The sequence below is a fragment of the Prionailurus viverrinus genome, chromosome B2 (genome assembly GCF_022837055.1).
Source record: "Prionailurus viverrinus isolate Anna chromosome B2, UM_Priviv_1.0, whole genome shotgun sequence".
Lineage (NCBI taxonomy): Eukaryota > Metazoa > Chordata > Mammalia > Carnivora > Felidae > Prionailurus > Prionailurus viverrinus.
The window spans coordinates 39,937,922-39,965,128 of record NC_062565.1 but is presented as its reverse complement, the minus strand read 5'-3'; the positions used below and the strand labels follow the sequence as shown (position 1 = coordinate 39,965,128).

General features: G+C 57.3%; 1 protein-coding gene across 5 annotated transcripts in view; it reads left to right on the top strand.

Moving 5' to 3' along the window:
• TFEB (transcription factor EB) overlaps positions 1-25,751 on the top strand; it is a 54,492-nt gene extending 28,741 nt beyond the window's left edge. Inside the window, exons 1-10 of one of the 5 annotated variants that reach the window (XM_047859104.1) lie at positions 2,924-3,160; positions 18,539-18,767; positions 18,853-19,107; positions 19,771-19,848; positions 21,715-21,835; positions 21,930-21,986; positions 22,608-22,683; positions 23,277-23,424; positions 24,175-24,281; positions 24,580-24,788. In XM_047859104.1, the coding sequence (XP_047715060.1) occupies positions 2,949-3,160; positions 18,539-18,767; positions 18,853-19,107; positions 19,771-19,848; positions 21,715-21,835; positions 21,930-21,986; positions 22,608-22,683; positions 23,277-23,424; positions 24,175-24,281; positions 24,580-24,637 (1,341 nt within the window). In that variant the 5' untranslated portion in view covers positions 2,924-2,948 and the 3' untranslated portion in view covers positions 24,638-24,788. Of the gene's footprint in view, positions 1-2,923; positions 3,169-18,538; positions 18,768-18,852; positions 19,108-19,770; positions 19,849-21,714; positions 21,836-21,929; positions 21,987-22,607; positions 22,684-23,276; positions 23,425-24,174; positions 24,282-24,579 lie in introns of those variants that run through there. The other 4 variants (XM_047859100.1, XM_047859102.1, XM_047859103.1 and 1 more) reach the window with 4 other exon arrangements.
• The last annotated feature ends 1,456 nt before the right edge of the window (positions 25,752-27,207 follow it).

Sequence of the window (27,207 nt, the reverse complement as noted above, 5' to 3'; positions counted from 1 at the left end):
CAGCTTGCAGAGGGACAGCCTGGCTCTAGGCTGTGAGGGGGGTCCCGCTTCTGCCCATGTCCCTCAGGGCAAGATGGATGGTGCCCAGATACCACTCTTATGGGGTCTGTCCCATTTCTCACTCTCTGGGGCTCTACCTCTACCCCACGAGCCCCGACCCCTGGGGCTGGGCAGAGCTGAAGCTCCTCCCTTCCCTTGGCCCACCCTCCTTGTCCCCTGTCGTCCTGGGCATGCGGCCTGGTCCCCTCCTTCAGTGCCACCTCAGCCCTCTTAAAAATGGACAGGGCATTCTGCAGTGACCACAAGATTGTGTAACGCCATGGCTGGGCCGTGGGGACAGGTGGGGAAGAGAGAAACTGGAAGCTCCCTTTTCCACCGCCCCCCCACCCCCTGCCCCGGAGCCTTGTCTCCCTCCCCACTCTGCTGGGGCTCAGCTTTCTCTGTTTATGCCGCTCCCACCAACCAGCCAATACAGCTCCGTCCGAGGCCACAGGGGTGGACACGTCCAAGGGCTTCCAGAGATGAGCGATGTTTGGACATTCTGCAGAAGGAAGGGGGATGGGGCGGAGGAGAGGGAGCGAGGAGGCCTCCTCAGCTGAGCCCAGAGCTCGTGGTGGAAGGGCATCCTGGATGCCTCCAGGCCTGGTAGGGAGTTTGGACTCTGGAGGACAGTGGGGTGCCATTGGGGGTGATGGAGCAGGCGATGACTTTTCTTTGTTGGTCAGCCCATTTTGTGTCCACTCCCTTGTTCTCTCAGGGCTGTTTCCTTTCTCTGTTCCTCCAAAGACAATACACCCTTCTCTCTGCTCTTCAGCCCCTTCTCTCTGATTCCTGTTCACCCTCTCCCACACGTCCCACACGTTCTTGGCGTCCTCTGCTCCACCGTCTTGGCCTGTTCCCCTGCCCTGCTTTGTCTGGCCTCCTCTCCCTCTCCCCAGCCCCCGACCCCCCCTTCCCTGGGGTAGGGCTTGGGTGGAGTTGAGCCTTTGAGGAATGGGATATGGGCCTGGCGGGACCACACAGGGTACTGGCACGATGGAGAACGTCTCCGGAGGATGTTCCCTGTTCTGACATGGCTCTCTACACCCTTCAGAAAACGACTGGGTCCCACAGTGTGGCTCGTCAGGGGGATCTTACTTGTAATTTGTCAACCCGATACACGGAGATACAGATTTCTCTAGCCGATAAATCAGAGAGTGGTGGGCCTTCGTTTTCTTGTTAAGTTTGGCAGAGAGGATATGGACCCAGATGGGAATCAGACTGCAGACAACTATTGTTTCCTCCCCAGCATCCATCTACCTATAGACGTACACACGCATCCGTTATATCCCCATGCACCTTGTCCGTGCTCTCATGCATGCATAGCCGCCCGTTCATCAGATATTTACTGAGCACCTGTGTTAGGTGTTTTACATTTAATCCTTACAGAAATTCTCCAAGACGGGCATTCTCAGCATTTTGCACATGAGGACACCAAGGCCCCTTGAAGTGAAGCGAGTTGCTGAACGCTGCACAGACAGTAAGGGACACATCTGGAACGTTCAGCTCTCCGTGCCTGGAAAGAAAAGCTCTTAGTGTGGTATCAAAGTGCCCCCACCCCCACCCCGGGTGTCCCCAGTGCATAGTTCTTAGCATGGAACATCACAGCTGTGCTATCGAATGAATGGGCCTGTCGAGGTTCTGGAATGCTGGAGTTCTCTAGCTCCATCTTTGGTCCATCCCAGGGTTGGGGGGCAATGCAGGGCCCCGAGCCCTCTTGGCATTTGCCACCAGTAACCACGTGTTGGCACGACCACCCCTGGAATGGATGCTTCTTTGTCATAGAATGTGCCAGACGCTGGCGCATCCTTGTTTCTTCGCTCCATCTTGCCAACTCTGCTTCCGAGGGAGGTCTTACCCCTAGCAGGCGGGAAAGTTCTAGGTGCACGCTTGGCCACTGCACCCAGTCTCCCCCAGTGGCTGGGCTCTCAGACTGGCCCTTTTACTGGCCTTTCTTTCTAAGCTTTTGAGTTAGCTGCTCCGTTACAGGTCCTAACCTCCTCCTCAGGGCCCACTGGCTGAGACAAGGATGTGGGTACAGGTAGTTTACTTGGGAGGTGACCCCAGGAAGAGCCCGCAGTGGGGTAGAATAGGTGGGGTTGGATAGACAGGGAAGGGAAGGAAGCCAAGAAAATGTGTGTTTGGGAGCAGGTGACTGCTGTGACTTCTGAGGCTCGGGCTCACTGGGGGCCCCTGTAGAACCCCGGGACGAAGTGGGGTGAGGGAATGGGTGTCTCTTCACTAGCCCTGCAAGGTCTCTGGCTAAGAGCTGCTGGGGGAAGACGGGATGCTGGCTCTGACATGGAAGCGGGTGCCAGCAGCTGGCAGGGGGTGTGGCCGGAGCCCTGATGGCCTCAGCAGCACCCACCGAACCGAGGCCTGGGAGTCCCTTGGAGTATGCCTCTTCTCAAGCCCCGTGTCCCCAGCGCCCTTCTCTCCAGGCCCACGAAGCTGCCGCTCTCAGCTGCCCCGGGCAGACCCTGCCCCCTGGAGCCAGTCGCCAGGGCCACCTTCGTTGTGTTCAACAGATACTTAAGGAGCTCCTACTGTGTGGCAGAGGAAGCTGTTAGGATCCCTCCAGGCACACACAGCAGAGGAAAGGGACCCAGCACACACGAGGTCCTTCCCGTAGGTCAGACACCGGCAGCCATTTCCAGGCCCCGTCCGAGGCAAGTGCGCTTCTCTGGGCTCCGTCCGCTCCCAGAGGGCGGGACGGATGTGCTGGGTGGCATGGAGCCTGGAGCCACCTTTGAGTCCCCTCCCAGCCCCAGCATCCTGAGACTGTGATTGTAGCGGTTTCTCTGACTTCCTTTTCCTTTCTCTCAATGCCCCTGCCTCTTCCCCTCCTGGGGCCACTGGCCCCATGGCTGCCACGTGGTTGTCTTCTGGTGCCCTCCCTCTGTGTCTCTATGAGGAACAGGATGCAATTTGCGGGGCATTGGGAGGGGGGGCATTTTATTCAAGGGCATCCTTCTGTGTCCCTGGTGAGGGCTCTGCCCGGCGCCTGCTTCCTGGAGAGGGGCCTCCTCCCTGCTGACTCCTGCTCCCACCGTGCAGATTTGCACAGCAGTCCGAAGCCTTATGGGGCTGAAGGCATGGGAAGAGTTAAGAGAGGGAAGTGGTGCGTAGGTAAGGCTTGGGGGTGGTGGTGGGGGAAGGGCAGGAGGCGAGCAGGGGGCAGGTGCTGGGCCCGGTGGGGCGCCGGGCGGCAGGTGGGCCTGCCAGAGCCTCGGCTCCTTGACCTCTCTCTCCAGCCGCCACCCTCCGCCTTTCCCTCCAGGTTTGGTCGGGGCACAGGTGTCAGGGTGGGCCGCAGGAGTTCGTCCGCCCGTGATGGCCAACCTCACGACCTTTGACATTCTCTCCACGTCTGCCATGCACCTGCCCCGCTTGCAGAGAAAGGTGGCTGTGCTCTTGGGGCTGGTGCACTGGTGTGAGGGCCGGGAGGACAGATGCTGTTGGCGTGGGCCCCAGAGGTGGACTTTATGATGAGGCTTTCGATGGGTGGCTCGGGTTGGAGCTTAAGCGACTTTGGTCCAGGGCGGAGGTATGAGGCGTCTCACCTCCCCAGGAGGGAAGCTGGGGAGGCACAGGACGCGGTGGTTGGGAGATCACGAAAGGGGGAGAGAGGAGGGGTGTGCCCCTCCCCCATCCCAACAGGCACAAAATCCAGGGCACTTGGTTCCTCTCTCTGCCCCGCTGACGGCAGGGTGCTTCTTGCATTTGAGGACAGAAACAAAAGTTAGGCAAGCTGCTGTGCGAATCTGGGGAGTGAGACTGAGGTGTCCCTCCCATACCTGCGTGTGTGGCAGAGACGGGGCAGGGGCACGAAGCTTACTCCTCCGTAGGTAGTCACGGTGGAGTCGCCACTGAGGACATTTCACTTGTGGGGGGCGAGGCTGGCTGGTGGGGCATCTTCCAGTTGGAGGAGGGGTGGAGGGGCCAACTGGAGTGTCCCCGGGGCAGGACAGAGGTGAAGCTGAGTTTGGGGTCTGGGGCGGCTGCCAGCACCGGGGAGGCCCTGGGGTGGGCAAGGGCTGGGACAGGACCCAGGCGAGGGAACCCCTGGTTTTGTGCCCCACTCGTGTCCCCAGAAGCCCAGCCTGGGGCACGGGCAGGGGAGGAGGGCCAGCGGGGTAGGTGCCTGTAGTGAGCCGAGGAAGGTCTGTGGCTGTCCCTCGGCCTCTGTCTGTGCCGCCGGCCGCCCTGTCCTGCCTCCAACGGGTGTGAGTCAGACCGAAAGCAGAAGCTGCCAGACATTGCACAGGGTGAAGCGAGGCAGAACCAGCCGTGCTATTTTGGAACCTGGTTAATTCCCCTCCTGTCCCCCACCTCGCTTCTCTCAGGGCTCCCGCCCCCTCCTGGTCACTAGCACTTTGCCTCCCTCGAGGGGACAGTTGGGTTGGGACTTGACTTCCCCTGGCATGCGGGGTGGGGGTGCTTAATGTCCCTCCCCTTGCTGGACCCCCTTCCCGGCCAAGAGGTGCTGGCTTCAAGGAAGCCAGCCTTCTGGTGTTGGGGGACAGAGTGCCCCCTCCTGGCTGGAGCTCAGAGCCCTTGATCAGGACACCCTGGCGAGATGATGGTCTGTCCGCACGCACCCTCCCCCGCCCATCTTTCACCACCCTCAAGCCAACTGTCAGTTGCCTCTCTCTCTCTGGAGCTGTGAGCTACAAGGCTTTCAGGGGACAGCCTCTCCCAGCAGGGACTCTTAGAGCGTCGGGAGGGATTTCCGGACCCAGAGTGGAGATATTTTGGGGCCAAGGGCCTTTCCAGAACCCATGACATCACATACCCTGCAGCAGCCCCAACTCATCCCCCTAATCTATGGGTCTTTCTTGGGCATCCTAGGCCTGCTTGAGGTTCTGGCCCCACATTTTAGGCTTTCTTTGGAGCCCGCATGAGCCTGGGGGCCCCTGGCAGTCCAGTCTGCAGTGGAGAAAGAGGTCAGTAGGGTGTGTGTTTCTGAACTGAACGTGGAGGTGTAGAGGTGAGAGCCATTACCCACCTGTGGGCAGGGTGGACAGGGGTCCCGCCCCCACCTGAAGCTGTGTGGCGGGACAGAGGGTGGGCTTTGCGGTTGCCCTATGAGAGTGTGTGCGTCAGAGATGGGCATGGCCTCCCCTGTGTGTTGCTGCCTCCGGGGGGACCCTGAGGTCCGAGCTTCACCCAGCAACCTGGGGTGGTAGATTTCATGCTTGGGCGGGGGGGTGGTCAGCAGGCACATTGCAGGTGACCAATTACTGCAGTTGACAGGGATGTGGGTCCTGGTCAACCTTAAGAGAGCAGGACTCAAGCTTCTCGTTGCTCAGATGGATTTGGGGCTTAGGCAGGTGAGAGCAAGGCTAAGGCAGTAAGGTCTCCTAGGCCGCCTGCAGGGGCTTCGGCACGCCCCCTGCCTTCTATACAACACACAGCAATGAGTTAAATGCACAGCCAGCCCGGAGCCCAGAGCCCTGTGATCCTGCCTCCACCTTGGCTCCTGGCCCTGAGAATCAGGGCTGTGCGCTCAGGGTCACCATGGGGCTCAAGAGAGCCCTGCTGTCCCTGCAAGTATGTCTTCCCGCCAGGGGCCTGCACCTCTTCACTGTCTCCACCCGTCACCCACTTTTATACTTGGAACCAGGTGACCAAGCTCCCAGAAGGCTGCAAATGACTTCCCCCATCAGATCTCCTAGAATGCTATGTGAAGAAGCAGATTCTGATTCAGTGAGTCCGGGCTGGCCTGAGAGAGCCTGCATTCCTAACCAACTCCCAGGGGAGGTGATGCCTGGGGGTCCTGCTTTGAGTGGTGAGGCCTAATAAGGCCCTGTCCCATCTAAACTCCAGCCAGATTGGCACTGCTCACCTAGCTGGGGAACTAACACTCATGGGCCACCCCCTAGGTGCCAGGAGCATCACACACTTGAGCTCCTTGATCCCTCCTTCACCTACTCTGAGGGAGGTGGCATTATCACCATCCGGTGTTACAGATGGGGAAACTGAGGCTCTGGGAGATTAAGTTCCTGTCCCGGGTCACACGGCTGGTGAGTGGCAAAGCCAGGCAGAGACTGAATGGGGGATAGTTCTGGAAGGACAAAAGCTGAGTGAGGCTGGCATCCTGTCTCACCTGCCTGCCCCAGGGCCCCCCTCCACGAATGGGTTTGCCATCACCTGCCTCCTCAGGCCCTTTCCAGACAGACTCCTCAAACGGGCATCTAGCACACTGCCATGGTCCATGCACTCACGAGCCTGGGCCAGAGGCTGGGTGTGCAGACTTCTAGACCCCTACCAGCTGTGTGACCTCAGGCAGATGGTCAGCCTCTCTGTGCCTCAGTTGCTCTCTCTCTAAAATGGGGGCTATATTGCTACTTCCTCACAGGTGGGTGGGCTTGCTTTGAGGATTAAATCAGAAATATATTTCAACTCAGAACAGTGCCTGGTGCATAGGAAGCGCTCAGTACAGATAATAATGAACTCCCGTTGCTTTGTACCTGGGAGACTAGAGGCCACCCTCTCTGTACATTCACGCCATGGCCACACTCGTAGGTGTTTTCCTTCCTTCTTTCCTTTCCCGTCCCCTCTGCCACTGTCTCACTGGACACTTCAGTTACAAAGAGATTGTTTCCAAAGTAATCAGAGGCCGATTCAGCTCTCGAAGAGGAAGCCGAACGGTGGTTCATTTGTGGCATACAAGCCAAGCCACAGGGCATTGGAGAGGCTGGGGTGGGGCTGGGGCAGCAAGGATGCAGAGGAAGCCCCCCCCAAGAGCAGGGGCCAGAGCCAGAGCTGGTGGGTCAGGCGTGCTGTGGACCCGGGCCTAGGGCAGGGAGGGCAGGGGTTTGGAGTCAGATGGGAGGCGGGAGCCACTCCGTGTGCTGCCCGCACGCTGCCCCGCGCCTGCATCCTCTCCCACCCGGAGTCACAGAGCCTTCCTTGCCCGAGTTGAGGGCAGAGCGCTAGGGTGTGTGGGTGGGTGGGACTGCTGTCTCCTGAGCAGAAAGAAAAGCAGAGGCCGGACCCCCAAGGCTGCCACAGGCCTGGAGAGGGAGTTCGTGTGTGTGCGGCAGCAGTGGGAGTGAGAGTGAGGAGCGGTACCTGGCTCTCCCGCTCCCGGCCCCGCAGGCTGGCTCCTTGGACACTTGGCCTTGGCTGTGTCCACGCTGCCCAGAGCCTCAGGGTGCCCGGACAGAGCAGGAAGGGGCCTGCCAGGGATCCCGTCCTGCCCTCTCATGGTATCAGCCAGGGTCCAAGGCCCAGCGAGGGGCAGGACCGGCCTGAGCTCACAGCTGGGCAGTGGGACAGCCAAATGCAGGTCTTCTAATCCCACTGTGCCCTTGGGAAGCGTTGGATGCTTTGGTTCAGGGCTGAAGGAGCCCTTTTGGAAGAGACTCATTCCCAGGCGTCAAAACCGTCAGGTCTCATCTTCCTTGCTGAGGGCTGACCTAGCACCCAACAGAAGGTCAGCTGGTCTTCCTTCAACAGGGAGAGGGGGGTGGGCTGGCTAGCGTGGGCAGGGGAGGTCAGGGGCTTGGGACCCTTGGCATCCCAATCTTGAGTCCGTGCCCTGGACTTTCGGCCCCCTTTGGATCTGGGGGGCCCCTCCTGCCCCTGCTGCAGTCCAGGCCAGACCTCTGTTCATGTAATCGTGTTTCTCTCCAGTCAGCTTGATATACTCTCCCCCTCCCCCCATTGCCCCCTCATGGCCCATGGTAACTGCCTCCATGAGATCCAGATCTCTCACCTTAGTCTCTTGAGCCCCTGGAAGTGGATCAGTCTTAGCTATTGAGCAAAGAGAGTTTTCTGCAGGCGGATGGGGTCTGGCCTGCATTTGGGGGCTTCTGGGAGGGGTGTGCAGGCCTCTCTGGGAACCCTTTGTAAGATCCACTGAGGGTAACTGTGGGCGGGGGCATGGGGCAGTGCTGGGAGTTTAGGGGGACAATAATCCACCTACGTGGACCTTCGCTATTGGCCCCTGGTTTCTTCCCCAGGAAAGAAACTGGTGGTGGTCATGCACCTCAGAGAGACCCGGGCTTGCATGCCCACCTCACCGTGTTCTCGCTATGTGACCTTGAACAAGTCACTTAACCTTTCTGAGTCTTGGTTTTCTTATCTGCCAGAGATGCTATTTGTCCTGCGAGATGTTTGTGAGGGACAAATAATCTGATGTGGGTCACATGCTTAGCTCAGTGCCCTGTCCAGAGTAGGGACTCAGGAGTGTTTGCTGAGTGAGAGAACAGGTGATAATTGAGCATGCCTTGGGTCACTGGGCAAGCAGCATTCTGGGGCCCTGAGTCTCGTTCTGGGAATTCCGATGGGTGGGATGGGGTAGAGGTTCAGAAGAAGAACGCTGACTTCTGGGGTGCACCTGTGTGGCTCACTCAGTTAAGCGTCTGACTTGGGCTCAGGTCATGGTCTTGAGGTTCACTGAGTTCTCTGCTAACAGCCTGGAGCCTGATTCAGATCCTCTCTCTCCCTCTCTCTCTGCCCCTCCCCGACTTGTGTGCGCTTGCTCTCTCTTTCTCTTTCTCTCTGTCAAAAATAAATAAACATTTGGTGTGCATGCGTGGCTCAGTTGGTTAAGTGTCAGACTCTTGGTTTCGGCTTAGGTCATGATCTCGTGGTTTTGTGGTTTGAGCCCTACGTCGGGCTCTGCACTGAACAGTACGGAGCCTGCTTGGGATTCTCTCTTCCTCTCTCTCTCTCTGTGCCCCTCCCCCACCTGCTCTGTCTCTGTCTCTCTCAAAATAAATATACTTAAAATAAACAAAAGAAAAAAAAAAAGAAAGCTGATTTCTCTGGAAGCTTCTTTGTACCTGTGGAGACTGGTAGGTGGCCAGGAAACAATTGGAGAACAAAGCAGTGTAGCCACAGGCAGGATGCTCAAATGGACCAAGTGTCAGCCAGAGGAGATGGGGACAGGGGAGCCAGGGAAAGAGAGGAGAGAGACAGCTGCTCACTGAGGGGGCGGGGTGAGGGATATGACCATGTGTGTGTGCATGTGTGTGTGTATGTGTGTGTGTGTGTGTGTGTGAGAGAGAGAGAGAGAGAGAGAGAGAGAGAGAGAGAGACAGGCAGACAGAGGGTCTGCATGTGTGGCTGGGCTGTATCTGTGCATAACACAAGGGCAGACCAGGACCTTTCTAGTTTCTTCTCTCCATGCTTCCCAGTTACTCGTCCCTCAGTGGCAGTCTTCCTGGGGCAGGCTTCATGCCAGGGTCCGGCTGGTGCCTTTGGGACAGGATTGGCGCCTCTCTGGTCTGGGATCGCCTTTGAAGGCTCTCCATTTGCAGCACAACTGCTGTGCCTTGCCCCGGGCCAACAGGCGGGCCAGCCAGGAGGCACCAGCTCCCACCCTTTCCTGTGGGATGTGCGCTGGGATGTGGGGCTGATGGGCCTGAGCTGCAGGCACGGGGCGGCCACTGAGCAGGCCAGGAGCTGTGGCTGCCCTTCATCTCCCCTCTCCTTCCTTTCCCTCCTCCCCGCCTCCTGCCCCTATTCAGAGATTTAAAAACAAGCCCCTATTCCCCCCTCCCCCCACCAGCCCTGCAGCCTCCTGCAGTGGGTTCCCTAGAGGCAGGTTCTCTGCATGCCAGAGTCAAGTACATCCTGGGTTTGAGTTTGTGCCACCACTCAGGTGCTCCGTGCAGACCACCCTTTTGGGGCTTTAGTTTCCTCCACTGTTTGTTCCCCGTCTTTACTGATCACAGACTGAGGACTGGCCAGCCTGTGCCGAGGCTTGGCACTTGGCAGAGCGATTATGTTGCATGAGAGACAGGGAGAACCACATCCTACATAATAGTCTTTATGTCTGTCCAAGGCGGGGGAGGGGGGGGCACTCAAGCCAGGGGATGGAGGTGAGACCAGACATTCCCTCTAGGGGAGGGTCCTGGAGGGAGCTTTCCCGGGTGATGACAACGTTCTCCATTTTGGTCTAGATGGTGATTACACAGACATACACACTTGTAAAAATGCATCAACCCTTACACTTTAAACCTGTGCATTTTGCTGGGATAAAGGACATCTCAATAAAGGGGAAAAGGCCAAAACCTTAAAATAAAAATGTTAAAAGCGTGGACCACCAACCTCATTCTTGCTCCTGGTACCAGATACCTTCTGATCAAACAGTGGACACTTACCCACGGTGAGTGTGGTTTCCATTTTCTCTTTTTCAGTACTGGAGGAAGCAGGAGGGCCCCACTTTGGCCTCTCATGACATGTAGAGAACCACTGGGCCAGATTCAGACAAACCACCTGAATTATGAAGTATCTCCAGTGTGCTGGGCACCGTGCTAAGTGCTCTGTCCGCTCCTGGTCTCTTAAAACCTGGAATTAGGATCGTTATTACCCACCTGTCTCTCCCATAGCACTGCGGTGAATTATGTGATATACAAGCTTTGGAAAAGACAATCTTATAAAAGCTGGCCCAAGGCCTTCCCGCCCTAGTCCCATAGGGGTCTTGATATGTTGTGTGTGTGTGTGTATGTGTGTGTGTATGTCCCTTTTCTCAAAAGAAACTTAAGAGGAGCAGTAAGAGAGGATAGTTCAGGGATGCCCTAGATAGGCATGGACAAAGGGACGGTGAACAGTGACAAAGTGGTGACATCTCTCCCCTGCCCATGTCTCCTCTGCCCTTGCCAGAGGTTTCTATACCCAGTATCCCAACTTAGATCCCAACTGTTCTGGGAGAGGTGGCTCCAGCTGGTAAGCCCCACTTGATTGACGGGAAGACTGAGGCTAGGCTGAGACACTGAGTCAGGCCCGAGGCAGGGACTCACATCCACGCCTTCGGATGCCAAGTTCTCACAGCATCTTGCGGGCAGGACTGCCGGCTCCTGGGAATCTTATGACATCCACCCACCCCTAGTTCTCTTTGAGTCCAAGCCAGTTGATGACCCCCAGGCCCTGCAGGGACCCGTGACCACCTTGGTAATTTCCAATGGCCACAGCCCAAGGCACGGGGATCATGGTGCACATCCTCATTCATCAGGCCTTCCTTTGCCACTGCCTCTGCCAGAGGGAGCTCAGAGAAGACAAAACAAACCCGGGGCCTGGAATCTTCCCCTCTCTTCCCTTCCCAAGGCTGAAAGGTTACGCAAGAGGTCACGGGGTCCTTCCCCCTGCCCCCGGGAGCCTCAGCACCTGCTCAGGAGGCCTTCCTTTAGTGGTTGGTTTGATTTCCCTCCAACTCCACGGGGCAGCTCCCGCACAACTGCTGGTTTGTAACAGCCTGGATCAGAAGAAAGCTTCTTCCGACCACAGAGGCACAGAAAGTAATAAATGGCTTAAACAGGCATCCCGGCCTTTGGGCTCCCATTCTTTGTTGTTTCAGCCACCAGACATGTGTTTTTCTGGGAATACAGGAAATTATCTCTGCCCTTTGAGGAAGGGCAGAGTTTTCTCTGCTCGTGTTTGGGGATTCCAGACCATTCCATCGTCCCGGACACCCTATAGCCCCTGGGCTGGGCAAAAGAGATCAGCTAGTGAAACCCTTTGATTGTAGGGGACTTCTTCAGTGGGAATCCCTAAAATAAAATGTGGCAACTCCTACCCCCAAGTCCAGGACAGAGGGGCCTAACTCAAAACCCCAGGGTCCAGCCTCCCCACTCATTAGCTCTGTGACCTTTGGCAAGTAACACAACCTCTCTGTGTCTGTTTCCTCATCTGTAAAGTGGGGAGGGGTGGGGGGTGGGAGAATACTGGTACTCAGGTCATGAAGTAATTGTGATAATGAAATAAAAGGTGCTTCGAACACACATCGTCTATAGTAAGTACACCATAGGCGTATTTCTAATTATTAGTATAAAATATTTTTTCCTGATTAGAAACACATACGTGTTCATTATAGAAAAAGAATAACATTCCAGAAAGTAAAAAGAAAATCACTCATGATTGCATCACCAAAAGAAGTCCATGATACTCTTATATATTTCCTCCCCAGAGGTTTTTCTATGCATATTTGTACACGGTGATGATCAGATTTTTAAAAAATGTTTATTTTGAGACAGAGAGAGAGAGTAAGCAGGGGAGGGGCAGAGAGAGGGGGGACAGAGGATCTGAAGCAGGGTCTGTGCTGACAGCAGGGAGCCTGACGTGGGGCTTGAACTTGTGAACTGTGAGATCATGACCTGAGCTGAAGTCAGACGCTCAACTGACTGAGCCACCCAGGCGCCCCCAGATCAAATTTTATATACAACTTTGCATCCTACTTTTTGTCACCTGACATATCCCCACGTTACTCACTGCAAACAAAACAATCCACCAGGAAGAATACCACAGAATTTATTCGACCATCTGGTATCCTGACACAGGAGATGTGTCTTGCCTGCGTTTGAACTTCATAGACATTGAAGGTGCCGTAAGCATTTTTGTGGCTCCTTTTGTTTAACAGTGTCTGCAAGAGGCGTCTGTGCCGTGTGTAGCAATAGTGGGCTCACCGCCATTCCCAAGTAGCATTCCAGTGGTGATGTACCGCAGCTCCCTTCTCCATTTCCCTGCTGATGGACATCTGGTGTTTTCCGGTAGTGCTGCTGAGAACGTTCTAGCGCGTGTCCTCCGGTGAACACATGGATGCTTTTCTGTTGGGCATTCACTTCAGAATGACGTTGCTGAGTCATGGGGTATATGCTTTCTGCTTCCTGCTCCAAGTTTTATTTTTATTTATCATTTAATGTTTTTTATTTATTTTTGAGAGAGAGAGTGTGAGCAGGGGAGGGGCAGAGAGAGAGAGGGACAAAGGATCCGAAGCGGGCTCTGTGCTGACAGCAGTGAGTCCGACGTGAGGCTCGAACTCACAAACGGTGAGATCATGACCAGAGCTGAAGTCAGATGCTCAGCCGACCGAGCCCCCCGGGGGCCCCTTCCTGTTCCAAGGTTTCAAGGATCACCTGGAAGGCAGAAAAATCCCCAGGGAAGGTCAGGCCCCACAATTAACGGAGGGGTCCTGGCTCAGTGAAGAGCAATCTGAGGGGTGCTGCGTGATCACGCTCCCTCTGAAGGCGCACGTCTGGGGCTGTAATGGGAAGTGAGCTGGACCCCGCGTCCTGGCCCTTCAGCTCCAACTGGCATGTGACTTCTGACCCGCTGGTGGCCACTTGGTGTCCTCACCCAGGGTCCTCGGCTGGCCTAACAACCATCGCATTGAGGAGGGCAGGGCTCAGGCCAGGCTCTGGGTGGCACCGAGGGAACTGTACCTTTGCATGTGACTGGAAGCAGGTTGGGCTCCTCACATACGCTGGAAGCTGCCTGCTTTCTTTGCCCCTTGTAGTAAAAGAAGACTTAAGTGCTTCAAAAGTAAGAATGAGAGTGGGGCACCTGGGTGGCTCAGTTGGTTAAGCGTCCGACTTCGGCTCAGGTCATGATCAAACGGTTCGTGGGTTCGAGCCCCGCATTGGGCTCTATGCTGACAGCCTGGAGCCTTCTTCTGATTCTGTATCTCCCTCTCTCTGCCCCTCCCCTGCTCACGCTGTCTCTCTCTGTCTCTCAAAAATAAATAAATGTAACAACAACAAAAAAAGTAAGAATGAGAGACTAGAAAAAAATCCCTGTTTACCACTCCCTACCCCAAAGGTGACTGCTCTGAACATTTGTGGCGGGGGTGGGGGGCATTGGGGGAGCCCAGAATAGAAGTTCAAGAGTGGTTGTGAACCAGGCAGCCTGGGTTGTGTCCATTGTGCTGCTTAACAGCTGTGTAACCTTGGGCAAGTGATTTCACCTCTCTGTGCCTCGGTTTCCTCCCTGGAAGCTGGGGGGCAATGATAGTAGGTACCTCATAGGGTTGTTGTGAAGAATGGATGAGTTGACCTGTGAAAGCACATAGACCATCCCTGACCCAGGGCAGGCATTCAAGAAACCTTCTGATCCTTCTCTGATCTGTTCTGTATGTTTACCTACGTCCTGTCTAAACGGGCTCAGGCTGTGCGTTTAATTCTGAGGTTTCCTTTTTCAACTCAATGCTCTATCTTTGAGATCTTTTTTTTTTTTAAGTTTGTTTATTTATTTATTCATTGAGAGTGAGAGAGAGAGAGAGCACAAGCTGGGGAGGGACAGAGAGAGAGAGAGAGAGAGAGGGAGAGAGAAAATCCCAAGCAGGCTCCACACTGTCAGCGCAGAGCCTGATGTGGGGCTCTGTCTCATGACCTGAGCTGAAACCAAGAGTCTGACACTCAACCCACTGAACCACCCAGGCGCCCCTGAGATCTTCTTTCTCCTGAGGCTCCCTTGTGCTGGGATCCTCTGTCTCCTTGCCTATCCCTCATGATTTTTCCTTGTCTCTGCCCTCCCCCTGTCCCCTTTCCCTCAGGAAAGGTTCTGAACCTGTTCATACTAAGGTGTAAATGGCTGATGAGGGAGGCCCCCACATAAGCTTACATGAAACCAGCCCTGCCCTGACCAGAGACGTGCACGGCCTTTGAGGGGGAGCCCAGCGCCTGTCCGTTATCAGAGGCCTAAGGACATGCTAGGGAGTTCCACGCACCCACGGTGTCTCCCTGAATCCTCACAATAACCCAAGTGGCAGGTGCCCTTATGGGCTTCATTTGGCTGAGGAGAAAACCAAGGCACAGAGAGGTTAAGTGGCTTTCCCAGTCACCCAGCCAGTATGGGCACAGCGGGTGGATGGGGGTTGCTTCAGCCGCATCTGTTGTACGGGGAAGCTCATTTTGGTTACACTAAGCTGGAACCCAGACTCAGCTTAGGGCAGGGGTAGTTACGTGGGAGGTTCTGGGTGAACAGGGGGAGGGGGGTGGTGGGGAAAGCCCGTGGGTTCTGAGGGTGCAGAGAGGGGCGGCTCTCATCGTCTTGGCTAAAACTTCAGTCCCTGCCACATTTTCTATAGGACTGGGGAGAGGCAGGAGTTCTCTGGGGCATTAGACCCCCCTGGTCCCCTCAGGAGGAGGGTGTTACTCGGGGGTGGGGGCAGGGGAGAAGATTCTTCAGGGAAGCACGTAGCCCTGGTGTCTGCAGACAGCAGGCACTCCAGGCCCCTGGTGTTACCGAATGCATGAATGGTGGACCCCTTCCCAGGCCTGGTGGATCTGGAGGTCAAATGGTGGGGAGGGTTCGGGGGTCATTTTTGGTTCTCCTGTGTCCCTACTCCCGGTTTTTCCCAGCCAGACCGGGCACCGGCGCGGGGTGGGGGTTGCTTATGAATGGTTTTGAGAGTGAGCAGGTGTGCTTGAGGGCTGGGCAGGGAGTGGTTAGCATGCCCAGGGGCTATATGGGCCACCCCCGTCTGCCCTCAGATCCCCTCAAGTCCCTCCCTTAGCCCTGTACCCGTCCCACCCAGGCCAGGCTCAGAGTCACAGTGACCCAGGCAGGGTCAGGGGAGGAGGCCGGGACACGGAGGGAGGAAGCAGCCCTGTGACTGGGGTGACAGCTTTGACAACGGGGGTGGGGGAAGGGGAAGGCTCACTCTGCCGGTGTTCGGGCCACCCTCTGTCAGAGGACAGTGGACAGGCTAAGGCTACAAGCACCTTTCACCACCCAGACGCCTCGTGGGTCGCCATTCTCCGACATCCCCCTCCCAGGAGGCTCTTCCTGCCTCCGTTTCACAAACGAGCAGACTGAGGCTGGCGCAGCCAGTGAGAGGCCGAGCCCGACTCAGCCCAGGTTCTCCTGTAGCAGAGCCAGCTCTGGCTCAGCCTGGGACGGGCACCCAGCCCTTTGTCGGAGCAACAAGGGGCTCGTTCTCCCCCAGTCCTCCCCGTGCCGGCTGGCACTGCCAGGCCCCGTGCCGCTCCCCCCGCCCCCCAGCAGGGACCAACTGAAGTCAGATTGTTCCCGAGGGGCAGGCTCCCCAGTGCTGCGTGGGTGAGCATGCAGGGGTGCAGGGCGTGCAGCTGCGGGCAGCGGGCCGGGCTGGGGTTGGGGCCCGGAGGTCTGCAGGGCTGCAGTGCGGGGGGGTGGGGGTGGGGGTGGGGTGGGGTGGGGAGTTGGTGATGGGGAAGACAGGCTACTCCTCTTTAGGAGCACGGGAAAGGGGTGGAGGCAGCAGCTGTATCCCCGCTGCAGGACAGAGAAAGGGGGGAGTGGTGGGGGGGTGGTGGTGGTGACTGCTCTTTTCTCCTTGGGGATGGTCCTGTTGGGAGCTGGAGAGACGCTTGGGGCTAAGGCAGCCCCTTCGCTAATTCCTGGCCGGGTGGCGGGGGTGGGGCAGAGAAGGGAGGAAGGAAGGTGAGTAAGGGTCCCTGAGTACGCAGAGCTCTGAGGCGGATGGCGTGGACCCACTCTGCAAGGAAGCATCCATGGTGGTAGAGGGAGCCCTGAGTGGGGGGTCATGTGGCTTGGGCTCCATCCCTGGCCCTGGGCCAACCAGACGTGCAACGGGGGCCAGGCTGCTTCCCAGCTCTGCACAGACACAGCAGTCCCCTCCGCCCCCGCCCATCCCCGACCCCTGCCCACACGGGCTGGGGAGCCAAACTGGTTGGGGTCCCATCTCTGTCTCTGTCAGACACGTAACTTCCCTGGGCCTCTAGTTTCTCCTTATCCGTAAAAGGAGAATAATAACCAAGGCTGCCTCATGGGGCCGTTTGAGGTTAAAGTGCTTGGAACAGCGCCCAGCGCCCAGGAAATGCTCAAATAGATGCAAATTATTATTATGTCCATGATCCAGTGATTTTCGCTGAATATTTGCCAGTACCTTCCACTAATGCCGACTGAGTTCATGTCTGGCATTAGGCTATGCTGCTTTCTTTTGCTACCCTCCCCTCTCAGAGCTCTGGGTCTCATTCTCAGGATCCTGGGGTGCCGCTCTGGCCTCTGGTCTACACTACAGCTGACCCTGCCAGCCTCGTGTGATTATTCTTCACTCACCCACTCCGCCTACCAAGTGCCACGCACTGTGCAAGACACATTATCTTCATTTAACATGCCCCTCAATCTTCTGAAGTAGAAACTGTTTACAGATGAGGACGCGGAAGCTCAGAGAGGTTAAGTGACTTGCCTAAGGTCACACAGCGAAGCGGCAGAGCTGGGATTTAAGCTCGCGTCTGCCCTGTTTGCTCATGCCCGCTCAACCACGACGTCATACTGCCTCTTGCAAAGACCCTGGAGATGGGACCCTCCGCCAGAACCTTTATGGAGTTGGGGATCCCTGGGGGCTTTGCACCTTTCAGGGAGTGTTTTAGCGGGGCGGTGGGGCTTAGAAATCATTTGGTCCAACCTTTTCATTTTGTGCACAGGGAGACAGAGGCTGAGAGGAGAAGGGAAGTGCCAGGGTCCCCGGTGAGCTAGGGACAGAATGGGCCCAGCTACAGGACTCACTCTATCTTTTCCTCCCTGCTTCCTCACCAGGCCTGGGGGCCTTAGCCCCCCATCCTACCGTGACCCGTCAACGATCAGGGCCGACATGCTAGGTGGAGGAAGCCCTCCCTGGACTCTTGCAGGCCCCAGGTTATAACATTCACTGGACCGTAGACTCCATGAGCTCAGGGACTACAGCTAGCTTGTCGCCGCACTGCCAGTGCCTGCTTCATAAATAGTAATCATTCCCTGCACGCGTTGGTGGAACAACTACGTGTTCCAGGCCCTGGGCTAAAGGCTGAAGGCAGAGCAGTGAACAAGACAGAAAAAATGCCTGCCCTCAGGGGAGTTTGCATTCCTAGTGAGAGATAGACATTGAGTGAAAGAACCAAGCAAAAATGCATAATATTTAAGATGATGATAAGTGTTATGGAGTAACACAAAGAAGGAAGGGGCATAGGGAATGGAGGGGGGAGGGAGGGAGGAATTTGGCAGTTTCAAACAGGTTAGTCATGGAAGGTCTCTGTAAGGTCACATTCGAGCCTTGGAGGAGGTGAAGGAATGAGTGGTGTCTGGGGGAGGGGCATCCCAGTGCAAAGGCCCAGGGGTGGGAGCGTGAGGTGTTTGAGGCTGGCGGGTGTGGCTGGATCAGGCGGAACAAGTGAGAAAGTAGGGGAAGATGGGGTCAGAGGGGCCCATGATGTGCAGACAGATCACAGAGAGCCTTTTAGGGTGGAACTTCAGGTTTTACTCCGAGTGAAGTGGGAGCCATGGGCAGTTCTGAGCAGACGGAGGGACAAGATCTGACTTAGGTTGAACAGGAACTCCCTGATTCCTGAGTTGCAAGTAGAATGTTGTGGGGCCAGAAAGGAGGGTGTCTGAACACTGGGAGGCTCTTTTGAGGAAGCCAGATAAGGCAAGGTCCAGGCTGGGCCCACATGGGGCAGGCAGGTGGAGGTCAGATCTGCCAGGATGCGGTGTGACAGAAAGAGAGGAGTCAAGGTCAGCTCCAACCTTTTGGGGTCGACCAGCTGCAATGAACAAAGAAAAGAGGGTCTCCATTTCTGGCCCAGGAACCAGGACACTGGGGTTCAAGTCTCGGCTCCGTCACTCTCCTGCTTGGTGGCCTTCGGCAAATCCTTTCTCCTTTCTGGGCCTCAGTGTCTGTTCCTGTACAACGGGTGCGACCCCCTCCACCTGGCCTCCCCAGTTCCCCAAGACCCTGGGCTCCAAAGAGGACGCGTGCCTCACAGACTTGCCTCCCTCCCCCTGCCCACAGGGAGCCAGTGCCAGTGGCCACCATGGCGTCGCGCATCGGGCTGCGGATGCAGCTCATGCGGGAGCAGGTACAGCAGGAGGAACAGCGGGAGCGCATGCAGCAGCAGGCCGTCATGCATTACATGCAGCAGCAGCAGCAGCAGCAGCAGCTGGGTGGGCCGCCCACCCCGGCCATCAACACCCCCGTCCACTTCCAATCTCCGCCACCTGTGCCTGGGGAGGTCCTGAAGGTAGGGCGTGTCCCGAGGTGGGGCCTGTCCCCTCCCACCCTGCTTCTAGGAGCCCTAGAACCCTTGCCTTCTCCCCCCCTCCCAGGTGCAGTCCTACCTGGAGAACCCTACCTCCTACCACCTGCAGCAGTCCCGGGACCAGAAGGTGCGGGAGTACCTGTCCGAGACCTACGGGAACAAGTTCGCCGCCCACATCAGCCCCGCCCAGGGCTCCCCGAAACCCCTGCCGGCTGCCTCCCCAGGGGTGCGGGCCGGACACGTGATGTCCTCCTCAGCCGGCAACAGTGCTCCCAACAGCCCCATGGCCATGTTGCACATTGGCTCCAACCCCGAGAGGGAGGTGAGTGAGAAGCTGGCCAGGGGCTGCCATGAGCAGAGCTGGTGCCAGGTGCTATGCTCCTGGGACTCCTGGTCTAATGGCAAGGGCAAGGTGCTGCTGTCAGGGTCCCTCCCACTCCGAGGGGGAGGTCCTGCTCTCTCAGGGACCCCAGTCTGAGCGGGGGAGACACAGCCCTGTCTCAGGGACCCGAGTGTGAGCGGGGGAGACACAGTTCTGCCCTCAGGGAGCCCCAATCTGAGGGGGGAGACACAGCCCTGTCCTGAGGGAGCCTCAGTCTGTGGGGGAGACATAGTCCTGACCTCAGGGAGCCCTAGTCTCATAGGAAAAGCCTCGCCCCTACTTTTGAAAGCTTGACTAGGGAGAAACAGGACCCTACTACTGGAAAGCCCAGCACACCTGCAAAGCCATGTCCAGACAGAGGGTATATAAAGCAATCTCCCTGGGGCAACTTGGCTCTTTGGGAAGAGCCCTGGCCTTGGCCTTGAGGCCTGTGGGACCCGGACAACTCATCCTCTCTCTGAACCTTTTTCCTTCACTCCACCCAAGATGAGCCAGTTGAGTGAGGTGGGCTCCAAGGTCCCTTCAGATCAGTGGCTGTCCCGGTGCCCCTTCCCTGTGCCTTTCTCCCAGTGGGCCCTCCCCAGATGCACTTTTCTCTTTCAGTTTGATGTCATCGACAACATTATGTGTCTGGATGACGTCCTGGGCTTCATCAATCCTGAAACTCAGATGCCCAACACGGTACTGCTGGCCAGGGTGGGGTGGGTGTGTCAGAGGGAGAAGGTAGAGGTTCTACAGTGGCTCTGAGCCTGGACAGAACTAGAGACAGGGCTCCCCCCCCCCCCCGACCCCCAGCCCCAGGCAGAGCCATCTTGCTGCAGATGACAGTCGCCTCCATCAAATCACGTGACCAGAGCCCAAGGCTGAGCAGAATTATGAATCCAGAGAGACGTGTCTAGCCTGTGTGCACGAGGCGGGCTTCAGTGGGGAGTGGTGGCTGGGCAGTTGGGAAGGCTTCCTGGGTGGGGTTAGGGGAGGGGGCAGGAGGGACTGGTGCTGGGCCTCAGCAGAGCAGGGAAAGCATTCCTGGAGGGGAGCAGTGTGGCCCTGAGCTGATGAGTTCCTTTGGGATCTGGGACATCCCTCTTTTGCAAAGCCTAGGGCCCAGCGGGCACAGGCCTGTGTCCCTCACTCCACGGGACAAGTGATAGGGGGCTGGCTTTGTCCCCTCCCTCCAGCAGCCTCCTGGAGTATGAATGCTCTCTGGGCCTCCTGGACAGGGGTGAAGAAGCAGATGGGAAGGAGCCAGCCTTAGAATCAAGAGGCCTACCTTCTGGCTTTGGCTGTGACCTTGGGAAGTCCGTTAACTGTTCTGAACGCCAGTTTTCTCAGCAGCAAAATGGGGGTGATGCCGTCTACCCACAGGATTGTGGGAAAATGAGATAAGGCAGGAAATTGGGGGCTAGCTCCACACAGGGTGACACGTTTACACGGAACAGGTGTAATTGTGGGTGTCCCCACCCCTTTTTGGGAGGTCCTGAACCTCAGCTGCTTGCTCCTGCTCCTTGGGCCTGACCCTATGACCCTGATCCTGGCCCCAGCTTAGGACACTGAGGGGAAGCCCCCAAATCTTTCAGTGGGAAGTCAGAGTCAGTCCTTAATCCCCACTGCCCTGGTGACATTGCCCAGTGGCTTAGCAAGAACTGGTCAGGGCCAGTTGGGTCTGAAACCTACTGCCAGCAGAGCAGGGAAGGCTGGGGAGAGAGAGAAAGCCAGACTGCACAAGTGCCCGGTCCCTTTAGGCCGGGTATCTGGTAGGGCACCTGTGTGCCCACCTAGGGTTCTGGACCTGTGATTTGCTCTGTGTGTTCCTGTGGCAGGAGCTGGGGTGATCATTCCAGAACTCAAGTCTGTCCCTGCCAGGCCTCTGTTTATCCCCCTACTGGCTGCCCATTGCAATATGCCAGGGTCTTTGCAAGTCGAATCTAGAACTCCAGGGTGTATCTCCTGCCCTGCCCACATCACGCTGTCTACTCTTGCAGCTCAAGCTTCTACTTGTGACCCCCCCCCCCCACCGCCGCCCCAGCTCTGTCTGTCCAGCCCCGTGTCTTTGCTCAGCCGTCCCCCTGCCAGTCCAGCCCTTCCTCACTTCTTTGCTCAGGACTCAATTCAAGTTCCATGCCCTCCAGAAACTTTCCAGAAACTCCAAAACAGATTAGGTGCTCCTCCCCTGGGCTTCCAAATGCCTGGGACGACTTCATCCCCTCCCCTGTCGGCCCTTAGGGCTGTTACCTGGTCTGATCACTCTGCAAGGATTCTAGCCACTAGGCTGGTGGCTCCTGGAGGGCAGGGGCCACACCTTATTTAGTTCCCAACCCTACAGACTTCCAGTAGAATTGCCCAGTGAAGAGGCCCAGGGTGGAGCTTTGACATGCTGGTGCTGGCTGCAGACCCTTTGAGCTGAAAGCGTGGCCGGGGAACATCAGTACAGCCTCCCCTGGGCGTCCCTGGGAAAGAAAGGCTGTTCCTGGGATGATGGGCCCTGGGCAGGGGCCCCTGTGGAGAGGGGACTGCTCACCGGGTCCCTCTCCCCACCTCACCCCACAGTTGCCCCTGTCTAGCAGCCACCTGAACGTGTACAGTGGTGACCCCCAGGTCACAGCCTCCCTGGTGGGCGTCACCAGCAGCTCCTGCCCCGCTGACCTGACCCAGAAGCGAGAGCTTACAGGTACCACCTCCCTGCCTGCCTGTGCCCTGGCTCCCTACTCCTCCCTGTCCTTCTCCCTCCCTCCCAGCTCCTCTCTCCTTTCCCTGGCCTCCAGATGCTGAGAGCCGGGCCCTGGCCAAGGAGCGGCAGAAGAAAGACAATCACAACTTAAGTGAGCCCCCCACACCCCCCACCCCCACCCCCCCTGGGTTCCTGCTCCCTGCCTCCCTCCTCCTCACTCTCACCTGAGCTACCCAAAAAGCCACCTGGACCCGAGCCCTCATTGGGGCTTTACATTTTTTAATTAAAAATTTTTTATTAATTAAAAAAAAAAAAGCCACTCTGACCTGCCTGGGTTCTACACAAGACCTTAAATCTGCGCTGGGATGACTGTTGGGTTCAGCCCTGCCTTCCTCCCACTGGCCCTCTTTGGGAGATGGGGGTGGGAGAGGGCTCCGGAGAAGAGACATTCATGAAATCCCCAGCACTTCAGAGTGAATGGGTTTATCATGTCGTATTGTTGTCTTTAGTGCGTGCAGCCTGGGAAGCCAGGGAAGGTGTTCTGGATCATGTGGGCAGAGACTCCTACGCCCAGCCGGCTTTGCTGCCTCGCAGAGCCGCTGGGTTGTATCCATCTGCACCGGGGCCCCTCCTTCCCATAGTGACCCCATTCCCTTCCTCACCCATTACTTCCCAGAAGGGCCAAGTCACCCCTCCTTGGGCCAGGCGGACCCTTCTCCTCCCATGGGGTCTCATCCTTCTAATTGCTCCCTCCGGGATTTGTTACCTTTAGTTGAAAGGAGGCGGAGGTTCAACATCAATGACCGCATCAAGGAGCTGGGAATGCTGATCCCCAAGGCCAACGACCTGTGAGCAGTTTCTAAGGGAGAGGGGGTGGCGGCAGGCGGGCGACGCTAGGGGCTGGGGGCGGGGCAGCAGCGGCTGACCTGGTTGCCCAGGGCAAGGGCTGGGAAGAGAATCCCTTGGTTGCTCCCTTCCGAGAGCTTACCATCTATTTGGGAAAAAAAAGATCCCTCCCTTATCAGGACAGCTCCAGACCAGACGGAGGAGCAAAATCCCAGAAGTGAGGCGGGGGTGGGGGCTTCCTGGAGGAGGTGTCATGCTGGGATCGTTTGGTGAGGGCTTTTGGACTGGCTTGGAGGGGTCCAGAGAGTTGAGAACTGAGGTGGGTTTGGGCGTCCCAGAATGGAAGGCCTGGGGAAGGAGGCCGCTCGGCATTGCTTGCTTCCCTGGAATTACCGGGGTGGGCACTGGCAAGAGTCACCCGCGAGGGTCTGTCCTGTTCAGATGGGAGCACGGCCTTCTCCACAGATGGGGGCGGGGCGCGCCTGGGGTTCCGTGGGCAAAGTTGGGAGACCTGCGGCATCGGCTTCTGGAACCAAAGCGGGGTTTTCCTTCCTCCCGCTGAGCCTCTGCACGTGTGATTCTGCCTGGCCCGCAGGGACGTGCGCTGGAACAAGGGCACCATCCTCAAGGCCTCAGTCGATTACATCCGGAGGATGCAGAAGGACCTACAGAAGTCCCGGGAGCTGGAGACCCACTCTCGGCGCCTGGAAATGACCAACAAGCAGCTCTTGCTCCGCATCCAGGTCCGGCCCCTGCCCTTGGACTTCTGGAGGAGTTCTGGCTCCTGCCGCGGGCCTGGCTCCGCCCCTGGGGGGGGAGGGGCAAGGCTTATACTTCCGGAGTTGGAGGAATGAGAATGGAAGGAACGCTGGCTAACGAGCAATCCCCAGCAACTTTAAGCAACAAATACCAGCTAGAGATTCTGTTCTGTGAGACCCTCATTTAGAATTTATTTATTTATTTTGAGTGGGAGAGAGAGAGAGAGAGAGAGAGAGAAAGCGCGCGCGCATGCGCGTGAGGGAGGGGCAGAGAGCGAGAGAATCCCAAGCAGGCTCCACGCCGTCAGCGCAGAGCCCAACACGGGGCTCAATCCCACCAACCGTGAGATCATGACCTGAGCCCAAATCAAGAGTCAGGATGCTTAAGGGACTGGGCCACCCAGGCGCCCAGCCACGTAGCTCTTATGGTGACACTTGTCGCCCCGGTTCACATTTCCTTGATCAATGCAAGTACATGCCTACACTTAACCTCAAGGGGGCAGGGAAGTGCAAGCCTACCTCGTGTGGAAGGCAGAGAGCTGGAATTATTTGGAACGCTAAGTCTCACCACTGGAGAGAAACTACAGAAGGCTTGGGAGAGTCACTCCTACCATCTGGAGCGGAAGGTTCTAGTCTTGGCTGTGCTCAGGGCCCCTGTCCTCTTTGGATCTGAGGCTGCTCATCTACACAAAGGGCGGTTGCATGGCAGCTTTTAAACTTTTCTATTTCTCATAGGAGGTAATACCGTTGATATTACAATCCAGCACACAGAGCCACACTCCAAGTGAAAAATCAAAGTTTCATGAAAGAACCTTCCTTCTTAATAGATGCAGTGCATTCTGGTAATTTCTATTCTGGTCTAGTCTAGGCAAGTCTATTTCAATTAAAAAAAAAAATAGAGGGTGAGCTGGTCAAGAGGCACTACAGTGGTTTCACAACCCGCTAATGAGTTGTGACTTGTAGTTTGAAAAAAACACTGGTCTAGACTCTAGAAGCCTATACTTGCTTCCAGTGGAGCCATTTTGTGGTCTTGGGTGCAGCCAGGGGAAGGGCAAGGGGCTGCGGCGGGGGGGCCCTGGGGAAGGGCGGCTGGGGCCCATGAGTGTGTGCCCCCAGCCCTCTCTCTGCCTCACCTTGCAGGAGCTCGAGATGCAGGCTCGGGTGCACGGCCTCCCCACCACCTCCCCATCGGGCGTGAATATGGCCGAGCTGGCCCAGCAGGTGGTGAAGCAGGAGCTGCCCAGTGATGAGGGCCCGGGGGAGGCCCTGCTGTTGGAGGCTGAGGTCCCGGATCCTGAGCCACTGCCAGCTCTGCCCCCCCAGGCCCCGCTGCCCCTGCCGGCCCAGCCACCTCAGCCACCCTCCCCATTCCACCACCTGGACTTCAGCCATGGCCTGAGCTTTGGGGGCGGGGGCGACGAAGGGCCCCCAGGCTACCCCGAACCTTTGGGGCCAGAGCACAGCTCCCCGTTCCCCAACCTGTCCAAGAAGGATCTGGACCTCATGCTCCTGGACGACTCACTGCTACCGCTGGCCTCCGACCCTCTCTTCTCCACCATGTCCCCCGAGGCCTCCAAGGCCAGTAGCCGCCGGAGCAGCTTCAGCATGGAGGAGGGCGATGTGCTGTGACCCTGGCTGCCACCATGCTGGGGAACGGGGGCAGGCCTGGGGGCTGGGAGGCCCGGGGCTGCCTCCCTCCCACCCTTTGGGCTGCACTTGTGTGTGAGGTAGCAAACTGGCTTGCCTCACTCCTTCCTGTCGGCCCCTGTTTGGACTTAGTGCCTGCTTGGCAGCCTGTGGGGTCAGGAGAACCCCCCCCCCCGCCCCGGCCTGGCTCAGTACTCCCCAGGGACAGCCCTCTTGATGGGGTTGGACAGGAACAGGCCTTCAGCCTGGCTCCTGGAGGTGAAATCATGAGGGGAAGGGAGGGGACGGGTGTGCTAGAGGTAAGAGGAGGTCCTGGGTGGGGTGGGGGGGTGTCTCATCTCCTGAGTCTGATCCCCACCCCTGCCGGTGAAGGAGGACATGTTGGAGCAGGGGGCTCAGGAAGTTCCTTTTCTGAGGCAGCGACTGGTCCAGGGGGTGCCCAGGCCTGCCTTTCTGGGACTCAGATGGCAACAAGTCTGTCCTCCAGCCTGGCACCCCCACCCCCCTTTGGTGCTAACAGCTCTCTACCGGGTGGTGTGAGGGCGGGGGTGGCTGGAAGAGGGGGCGCTGGGTTCAAGTTAGAGCGTGGGGTCACTGCTGGAAGAGCAGCTCCCCCCAGGCTCCCCACTTTGTGCCTTTAGTAAACACTGTGCTTTGTACCTGCTTGTCCTCTGTCTCTTTGGAGTGTGTGTCTGGGGCTGACGCAACCGGGGAGGATTCATCCCAATGCGCACCATTATGGATTTCGAATTCCAATGCCCTTTATGGGGATCGGGGTAAGGGTTACAGAAAGGAGGGAACAAGCCCTTCACCTGGTTCCCCCCACTTCCCAGACTTGCCTCCAGGGGAGCTGGAGATGTAGCCTTACTTAGGGAGTTTAGGGACGGAAGGGGGGACTGTGTCCCTCCTTGTGGCCACAAGATGGCACTGCAGCCACGCTGGTTCCACGCCCTAGCTGTGGCCTGACACGGCTGAGCCAGATGATGTGGGGGCCAGTTGCTATAAAGCAAGTCTTTTCTTCTTAGCTGCTGCTTAGGCTGCCCCTGGCCCGGGGTGGGGGACATGTTTCTCTTGTTCCTGAATGCCTGTGCTAGTGGTGACCTCTCCAGATTTTTCTCCCTCCCTGAGTGGGCTGACACCTGCTTGAGAAGGTCAAGCTGCCTGCTCCGTGGAGGCAAGGCCAGCCCCTCTGCTCTTTGACAGAGTCTCTCGCAGGAGAGGCTCCCTAGTCACTGAGGGGCTGAGTCCTTGGGTTTGGGGAAAGAGGGACCCAACTGAACTAATTTGGGTACCAGACGCTGGGTGGAGTCAGAGACGGGGAGTGGCCCTATTCTCCACTCTGGCAGTGTCTGTCCGTCAGGGCGGCCTCGGCAAATCCTTTCCTGTCTCTGGGCTTCTGTTCCCTGGCCCCAGAATAGTTCCCATGCACCTCTGCTCTCAGATCCTGGGATTTTACGACCTCGTGTGGGATGGGAAGACAGACTTGGGGCGGTGAGGGGCAAGGTGGCAGATTCTCGAGGGCCCAGGTGTCGGGGAGGGAGGAGAGGGTCTTTTTGGGCTTTGCCTACTTCTCTCTCGACTTCCCACAGTCTTCAGGCAGAGACCAAAATGGCTTTCTCCTCCTGGGGCCCTGGGAGGCCGAAGGGGCCTAATTAAAAAAAAAAATTTAAATCCCAGGATGAAAGTGGCTAAGAGGGCAATTTCCTCTGTGCAGAACTGGAGATCAAATCAACGTTGGAGCAATTAACGCGTGAGGGGGGAGGAGGAAAGGGAGCCGGGTGTGTGGGTGCTGAGGGTGGCGGAGCTGGCGGAGGCTGTAGGATTAATCTGAAGGTCAGATGGAGCCGTTGATGACCTTGGAGAGGTTGAACCAGCCCTGGAGCGCTGGCATCTCCTTCCAGTTCCAGGCCTCACCCCGCAGCCTTGGGAGCCCAGGCCCTCCTGGGGCAAGCCCTGGACTCTGGGGGATAGCTGATGGGCGCAGGCTTGGGTCACGCTGACACTGGAGCGGGTAGGGGTCTGGGAACTTCCAAGTCTAGTCCTTAAGGCAAAACTGAGAACTCTCTCCTACCCTGTTTTCCTTCATCCTAGGGATTCAGTCAGTGAACTGGGTAGCTGCCC